This window comes from Haemaphysalis longicornis, unplaced genomic scaffold, assembly GCF_048455015.1.
Source record: "Haemaphysalis longicornis isolate Haplotype H1 unplaced genomic scaffold, Haemaphysalis longicornis Haplotype H1 scaffold_4, whole genome shotgun sequence".
Taxonomy (NCBI): domain Eukaryota; kingdom Metazoa; phylum Arthropoda; class Arachnida; order Ixodida; family Ixodidae; genus Haemaphysalis; species Haemaphysalis longicornis.
The window spans coordinates 38,873,498-38,882,136 of NW_027526361.1; the positions used below are offsets into that span (position 1 = coordinate 38,873,498).

The window sequence follows — 8,639 nt, forward strand, 5'->3', positions numbered from 1 at the left end:
GCCGTTCTTAAGTTGTCACCGAGTGTAGGATGCGCGGCCAGGCCGGATAATCCGGTCACGTGCTGTTGACGTCACATATCCGTCCGCCTCCGTGAGAGGGTTTCTCCGTCGTGTAAACCCGCTTCAGGAGGGCGGGCAGGGTGGAGACCCGTTGAACGAAGGTGCCGCAGGCGAACTTGATTCAATCTCGGGCAGGCCCAGAGCAGGTGCTGCACGTTCACGTCCCCAATGCCAGTGGCGCAGAATGGACAGGTGGATCCGTATGGGCCGCGGTATTGCAATGGTCAGGAGGCAGTCACGGACGGCGTAAGGGCCACCCCAACGCGTAGTCTCCGCAGCGCAACCTCCTCTTGGCGAGTTAAGTCGCCAGGCAGGTTTGAATCACACGGTGGTATGAGTGCTCGTGTGGTTCACTGAGGGTTTTCCTTTTTTCGTTCCAGGTGCCCGCGAGCGTCCTCGGGGAAACGTAGTAGTGGCCGCATGACGGTACACGGGCGGCTAGCTGAGTCTGCCTCCGTATTGCCAGGCACAGATGAACGGGGCACCCATTCGATGCGTATCCGCCGCGCCGTGCTTCTTGCCAAGCGATGAATGGCATCTGAGAAGGATGTCGATTCTGCCACGCGACGAATGTCATGTATGGCTTGCGTTGAGTCAGTCCGGATGATTTGTCGGGAGTACGGCCCCGCCCTGACAAAAGGTAGTAATGAGACCAGTCCATCATGTATTGCAGCTAATTCAGTAACATATACGGGTGACAGTGGATTGGCGGCATATGAACAGGTTTGGTCAACCTCCGGTAGCTGGGGACAAACCAGTGCGGTGTGTACTATGCCATTTTTAGCGCTGGCATCTACATACGCAATGACTGCGTTGGTGTCTGTACAATGAAGACCAGAGACCTGTGCCGTGGCCTTGCGAGGGACTGGGGGACGTAGACGACCGATTGGTTTATTTTCTGTTAGCTATACTCGCTGCCATGGATGGAGATCCGACTCTTTTACGGTTGTATCTGCTACAACAAAGCCCATGTAATGGCCTAGTGCAGCAGCTGCACCGATGTTAGAGAGCTTACAGGTGCTGGCGCAGAACGGCGTTGATGGATTAGCTCATCGATAGTGTTGAGCTGGGCCTCGGCCTGCAGAGTTGGTACCGGGGTCATTCGGGGCAGACCAGTAACAGCCCACATGGCATCTCGGTTGATGGTTTCGAGGCGATCCCAGTCCCTCATCGTGAGATGGTGGAATTGGGCCTGATACACGAGTCGGGGTTGTAAAACAGACTGCACATGGAGGCGAGAAATTCTAGTTCACGACCCGCCAGCCTTCGTTGCTATTCGGCGTATCAGGTGGATTGTGCGTGCAGCACTCTCCTTTGCCCCCTTCACCCATGGAGCCGCAGATCCTGACGAGGCAACGTCGAGGCCAATTCACCGGTTGCCTTAAAACTTCTTGTAGTGGTTGCTGATCAGTTGAGTGATGTCGTGCAGGAAGGCGTGTTGATATAAGGAAATAATAGTCGGTGGAGAGCCAGCGGCGCGTAAAGTCCCTGGGCTGCTCCTGTTCTCCTTTTTGCCCCGCGTAGAAATTACTCCTCAGACTTTCTATCAGCTGCGTTCCGCGATATGGCGCCTTTCACCACGGTTCGGAAATTTTATGGCAACGGTTCCGCGAAACGAACAAGAAATTGTGCTTCATAATCAAACGCATCAAAAACTTGGAGAGAGATTGGGGAAGCGTTTTATACTTCTAGGGACAAAAACGAGCGTGTAATCCCCCTTAGGTGGCTTTGTTGGACAAAGAATTATCGCCGCTATCATCTTGTATGTAATGTCCGGTAGTGGGTGAGTGAGTGCTTTATTGATATAGAAAGTGGATAAGATGTGGACAGGGGATATTTTGACCTCATTTTGGGAGTTAACCAGCATGAAACCCAGTCCTGGGGGAGGGGAGAGGGGGCATGAAAGGGGATGGGCGAGAACAAATGGGGACAGAGAAAGAGGAAGATAAGGAAAGAGACAAGGAGTGCGTAATGCTGGCCGGTAGGCAGTGGGCTACAGCCGTTGTATGAGGTCGGTCTCCTCGAGGAAGGCCAGGACCAGTCGGGAGGCTTCCCGCAGGGCGGAGTTTGTGCCTGTCGGGAAAAGCAGGTCCACCAGGGTGTCGCTAGGCAGCCCGAGATGCTGGAGTGCGGCCCCAAGGTCTGCTTGCGGGGCATGGTTGGCGGCAGCAGCAGAGCAGGTGCTCCAGGGTCTCGGGCTCTGGGCAGTCAGCACAGGTGGGCGATGACCGGTGGCCTTGTCGGTGCAAGCGGGCTGCCACGTTGCAGCAATCGAGCCGCATGCAGAGGAGTGTGGAGCGGGCTTCCCTGCTGATGCGGCCAGGCAGGACCTGCGGAGCTTGGCCGCTGATGACTTTGGGGTCCGGGTGCATCGTCTCCACCACCCGCACCAGGATGGGTTGTGCGGCGTGCATGACACGTGTTTGCTATGTGCTCTGTAGGCTAGTTTTGTGATGATGTTGCGCAGTTTTGTAGGTATATAGGTCTTTCGTCAAAACTGTAAACGTTTAATTGTTAGAGTGCGCTCGTCCTTGTCGTTTCTTTTTTGCCCTTGTTTGTTTTGCGCAATCATTGCCATGGATCGCTTCCAACTGGACCGTCTCGCTGTTTTACTTCAGAAAATTCTGCCTCGATGATGCTGTCTGTATTTAGTAATTTCGCGCAAATGGTAAAACATTTCATAAGTGCCGTATTTTCTGCACCTCAAGCTTCACTTTGAAGAGTAGCGGCGCACAGAACAAAAAAAAAAACATTTATAGATTGACATTTCAGTGAGATACCCTGTCAAAACTTCCTACCCGATAGCTTCCTTGTCTTTGGAATCTGGTAAAATAGTCAGCACCAGCTGTGGAGAAAGAGCTTGCAAAACACTCGAGGAATTCGAATTGTGGGATAAAAAGCAACGAGATGAAACAACAAGCTGCATGTAAAATTAACACTGGCAAGCTGTACTGAACAGGCGGCAAGGATACGGTAGCTATGGTGAAGTAGACGAGTGGATAGGGACTACGCGGTGGTGCCGTCCGCTTTTTAGGAAAACTGTCGTTAAGGATACAGGCTGCCACTTCTGTATAACCGTACCCCCTGACGATATATTAGGTTGACATCTTTATTCACTATAGCCAAGCAGTACGGCGAGATTTTTAAATGGACCCTGCAACACTTTTTATAAACGCTTTCACTCTTTCCTTTGCGTCTGGAGGCACTGCGAAAGCTAAAGTTAAAGTTATCGCCAGCACGGAGCGGCACTCCGTGATTTTGTCGTCGCACCCTTCAGTTTCTGATTTGTTTTTGTGGCCTGATTTTTGAAGTCGCTGTCGAAAACCGTTCATTGCTGCAACTGAAGGAAAACCGACCAACAGCCCCTACATGGCCTTAATGAGATAATTAAAGAGGTCTAACAACGTCAAAACCGGGAAAGAGAAAAAAATCTTCTTAGCGAGTTTACAAGTTATCTGATGGGCATAGAGCAGTAAATTTTGGCTGAGGTACTTTCCGACCCCCTAATCTATGTACTGGGTGTGTCGGGCGACTACGTTCTGCAAGCATTTAAGGTTTCAAATAAAAAGTTGAAAAAAGAAGTGTTGCAGGGTCCCTTTAATAAGCAACTAAACAGTCAAGCTATCCGGCCTCCCACGTCAAAAGGCGCCACGGCAATGCACCGGGTAGATATTGAAGAATGAGAATGTTAGGTATCACTAGTCTTTAATTTTAGTGACAGGTTGCTAATTAGTCCGTGTCGTTTACTTTTTGCTTGCAGATAGTTATATATAGCGGTAGCGTGGTGGCTTTCAGACCGCTTTTTGTGAGGCGAGTTTCGTAACGTTTAAACGCAGAATAACGAAACGCGAGGAAACATTCAACCAAGATTATCCGCACTATCAAGATACCCCTTTGAAACTTTGCAAAAGCGACGATGGAGCAGTCGATTTCAAAGGTAGCAGAGTTCGCGACGGATACTGTGTCCCTATAGGCTTCTTCGATAGAAAAACTAAACCGGCAACTTTTTCTTTCAGGTCTTCTCTGCGTCTTCGACGACCGACAACAGCCGGAGGGGGCTAATCGTGGCGGCCATCGTCATAGCCTGCGCTGTGCTAATTTTAGCCATTTACGGAACCATACGACTCTTGAAGTCACGTAGAGTGGTTCCCGGTGCCTTGGAGGGCCCAATGTGTCGCACGAAACATTGCCGAGACTTCGCATTCCTTCTCGAAATGATGCAGAACAGCAGCATCGACCCGTGCAAGGATATGGAAGCTCGCACGTGTAGCGCGCTGCAGCCTTTGGCCCTCGCGTTTGCTTCACAGAAGGAGACCTTCGACAACATGCTAAGCTGGGCTGAGCACCGGATCTCTGTTCCGAGACATGTGGCCTCCGTTTATAAGGCTTGCATGGCTGACGTTACCGACGGGGAATCCGCAGAAGGCATCAGGAAGCTAAGGCAGTTCATGAGTCAGCTCAACATTCCGTGGCTCACGGCGCCTTCCCCAGGATTAGACGCTTTGGATGTTCTCCTGAACCTTGCCTTTAACTGGCGCGTCGAGCTGTGGTTTGGACTAAATGTAGAGCGGAACTTGGATGGAAGTAAAAACATCATTGTGGGCGGAGAAAGTTCTCTCCGGGTGTGGTTGGACATCCACAAAGACGTCGAAGACGCGGGTGCCCACAAGGCTCAGTGGGATGGCTTCATCAGTATGGTTGCCCGAGGACCAGCCACGCTGCCGCCGAATGACTATAATGTTGTCTTCCCGGTGAATGAATACATCTTTAAGGAGCTAAGCGGTGTTCTCAGAGTACGCCTTCCGAAGCCTGTCCAGTTCGTTGTGCGGGATGCGCAGTCGCATACCAGAAGCATTTCCGCCCAACACTGGATGAGAGCGCTGAACGATCGCATCAAACTTTACGGTCCCTTCGTTTCCTCCGACAGCATCACATTCAGGAACGCGGTTCTCTTAAAAGCTCTCGATCGCATTTTCACCAAGCACAGCAGCAGCGAAATACTGAAGCATCTGTCGTGGATATTTCTACAAATGTATGGCCCAATCGCTGACCGAAGGCTCCTGTCTATAACGTACGGCAACGAGGAGGAAGCCCGTTCACGACGTCCCACATTCTGCGCGGAGCAAGTGACGGCGGCATATCCCGGGCTTATTGAATCGCTGTACGTGCTAAAGTACTTCAACTCCTCCACTCGAGCCACCATCGACAGACAGCTGGCCAGCATTAAAAATGCTGCACTAAGCAAAGTCGCCGGGCTGGCCTGGGCTGACGAGGCCTTCAGGCAGGAAATCAGCCAGAAGCTTGAAAGGCTGGCGGCCAGAATTTGGCCACCCAAACATTTCCTCACAGAGCATGGTATCTCTCAGGTCTTCGCAAGCTGGTTTCGGAGTTCTGCGAATCAATCCTTCATCGAGAGCTGGTTGTCTGCCGCGCTTAAGAGGAGCGAGTTTCGCGGTAACGCCAGCCTCACGGCAGTCCTGCAAAGGGAGCCTCGCCCCTTCACGGAGCCGCTTATGAGGTACGACTACTTCTGCAACGAGGTTTTCACCTCAGCGCCAGTGCTTTCACGGTTGCAGAGCTCTATATTCGGCACAAAGGCCATGCGCTACGGTGCGCTGGGACTTGCCTACGCCACCCAGCTCGTGAAGGTTTTCGACGACGTCGGCATCCGCGTCGATGCTCATGGAAGACTGCGTCCGAACAACTCGTGGGTTGCTGTCGGCACGAAGAGGGCACTGCCCACGAGAGACGGGTGTCTAAATCCATCCTTGGAGAGCACCATTCCAGAAGTCCCGGCCCTGGAGATCGCTCACGCAGCCTTCGAGGACTCTTTCGGGGAGGACTCTGCAGCGCGGTCGATGCGCGTCGTGAGCGGACTCAATGAAGAGCAGCTCTTCTTCGTCGTTGCTTGTGTCTCTATGTGCCGCAACTGGGAAACCCTTCCTTCGACCCTCTTGGACTGCAACAAGGCTGTTAGGAACTTCGCGCCTTTCGCCAGGGCATTCAACTGCAGCCCGAATTCGGCGATGAATCCGTCACGCAAATGTCCTTACTTGGACTGATTCGCCCAACTTAACATTTTCTTTTATTCACTTGTCTGTATCTCACTGTGCGCGCACAGGTTGAGTATAAAGATGTCTTCCAGCTCATTCACTGCTTGAAAACATTCCATTGCGTAAGTTCATACGCAGCGTTACATTGCGATGTTTGTATAGAATAAATATTTCGTTGTCGTATTTCTTGTGCTCAGGCATCTGTGGACACGACAGTCGTATTACTAAAGCACGACACATCATCAATGCTTCATTTGTTTTGTTTCATTTTGGATAGAGGTACTTTGATTTTTAGGAACATTTAGAATATCCGTTTTTATATCGGCAGTTAAGGAGCCATAAAGAGAAAGTACAACTTCGTTTAATTTGAAAGAACTAGGATTCAGTATCTCACTCAGCTCTATTACAGCCTCAAAAGAAGTTTTTTAACGAGAAAAAGCAAGAAGTATTTAAAAACTTTCAAATTTTGCGCCACAGTGACGTGTATGAGCAAGAATGACGTCATACGGGCCAACAATAAAACAACTTTCAGTGCGTTAACTGCACGTTAGCATTCCAGTGATGCGGTCAAATGGAACTAGAAGCCCCATTACAGACGTCCAGTCATGTCTCGTCGCGACAGGTCAGTTAGGCGGCCGTCAATCGCACAGACAAGGTTCCGTGACGTCATAGAAAAGTTGCGGGAAATTGGCTAGGGGGTCGCGACTGCTTCGCACGTTTTCGTTCATATCTTCGTTATTGGTTCGAAGATTGCGATGATATTGGTATCATTGTTATCAGGACTAAGCAGTCTTTCTAATAAACCCAACTTGTATTTTGTCTTCATGCCTCCTTTAAGGACACATCAGCATGTATAATGTGATGGTGTATTATGTGACCTTTAACGGTTGTTCACCGCAGGATGTAGGTCTCTCCCAATGTCTTAAGCACCCCTAGCCAGTCATAAAGAGCCATTATAGCCTCTCAACGTCCTTATCTATCAACCTCGTTATCAGCGTTCTTAGTTTCAGCCATCGCTGTTCTTCGTTATCGTGCAGTTTTCCTGAAGCCCCATCCCAAGCACTGCATTGACTTCAAAAGAATAGTAAAGGGAGGACAAGAATGAGACGCAAAACGAGTACGCACTGCAGCTACAACTCTTAAATTTGTGTCAGTAGAATCAATTGTGAAGCTATTGCGGAGAAAAATGGGTTGTATTAACTTTTCTCTCGCTGACACTCCTGCGCTGATAGCGACAAGTCAGCAGGCGACCAACTAGCTCAAGGGAAGTACTGGCGACAACGAACACACAAGCGCCGGGCCCATGGAACTTTCGGAATAATGTACGGGATGGATTTATTTTGAAGGGGCGTTGAAGACAAAACACGTTTAATTTGAAATAACCAGCCTTTGGTAACTCGCTCAGCTCCGTTGTAGCCCCGAAATAAGTATTTTTTTACCACGCCCCCCCATCTAGCTCAGGAGAAAAACCAATAAATGAGGGGAAAAAATGGCCGTGTATCTGCTCCTTTTGTTGAAAATGTCGACGAACGACGACAGTTGACTGGCGCCCCTGCCAAGTAAATGCCTCCCTTCTCTTTCCCGCTCACCTCTTATGCTGTTCCTCTCCCGTCTCGTTCCACCCATGATAACACGCTAGAGCAGGGGTCTCAAACACGCGGCCCGCGGGCCGCATGCGGCCCGCGGACACTTCTATTGTGGCCCACGGCCCTCTCATGAATGTCTTGGTTTATTTTTGTTTTTTAAGCGAATGAGTGAGCAGTGCGCGCCCTGCTTGTGTAGCCAAGGACTCAGGTGGCCAGAGACTGCTCGAAAACGCGTGGATATCGTCTTTCACGGCTTCTTGTTACCAGAGCGGACACCCCTCTTTTCCGAAGGCCCCTCGATTCGGGCGCCGTTAAGGCACATTCCCACTGGCGATGCGCCTCGTCGCGCGACGAAAAGCGACGTCGCAAACGACGAGCCAGCCGTCGCTTTTCGGCGTTTTGCGACGGCGGAGGAGATCGCTCTCGGCCCGAATTCCCTCGTCGCGCGACGGCCCCGCAAAACCGCTAAGCCAATCATGGCCGCGGATTAGGCTGACGTAGCCGGAAACGAAACGTTTCTTTACATCCGGTATGCAAACGCTGCCGGCGGGCGGGCGAGGACGAGCCGCCGCCGCCACCGCCGCTGGCTCGCTCGGCCAGGCGATTGGCCCGCTATCGCTGTACCCGCCGGGTCGGGCCGGCAAGCAACTTCCCGTGTGCATCAGTTCTTTGGTCAGTGGCTTGAGCGTACGCGTGCATTAATCAACGAATAGCCTGGAACTCATCAGTGTGGAGAAGCGTGTATGGATTGTAAAAGCAAGTAATCATCAAATAGAGCTAGGTGGACAGCGAGACGGTAGGTTGACTTGCAGCCTCTTCGTTCTATCGGCGACTGGTAAACACGCGTAGAGTTCGGTGGCGTCAAAACTTTGCGCCTGTGAAAAGAAGCGACATTTGGGCCCCGTGATGCGGGTGTTGTGGCGTGAAAGCAAGCGTGTGC

At 51.2% G+C, this 8,639-nt stretch overlaps 1 protein-coding gene across 1 annotated transcript; it reads left to right on the forward strand.

Annotated features, from left to right (window-relative positions):
• The first annotated feature begins 4,274 nt into the window (after nt 1-4,274).
• Nucleotides 4,275-6,122, forward strand: LOC144179719 (endothelin-converting enzyme 1-like). Its single transcript, XM_077708161.1, has one exon. The coding sequence runs from the start codon at nt 4,275-4,277 to the stop codon at nt 6,120-6,122; it is 1,848 nt and encodes a 615-aa protein (XP_077564287.1).
• Nucleotides 6,123-8,639: the final 2,517 nt, after the last annotated feature.

What these genes read in the sequence shown, in the direction of transcription:
- LOC144179719 (XM_077708161.1), top strand. Translation starts at nt 4,275, where the DNA reads ATGATGCAGAACAGCAGCATCGACCCGTGCAAGGATATGGAAGCTCGC.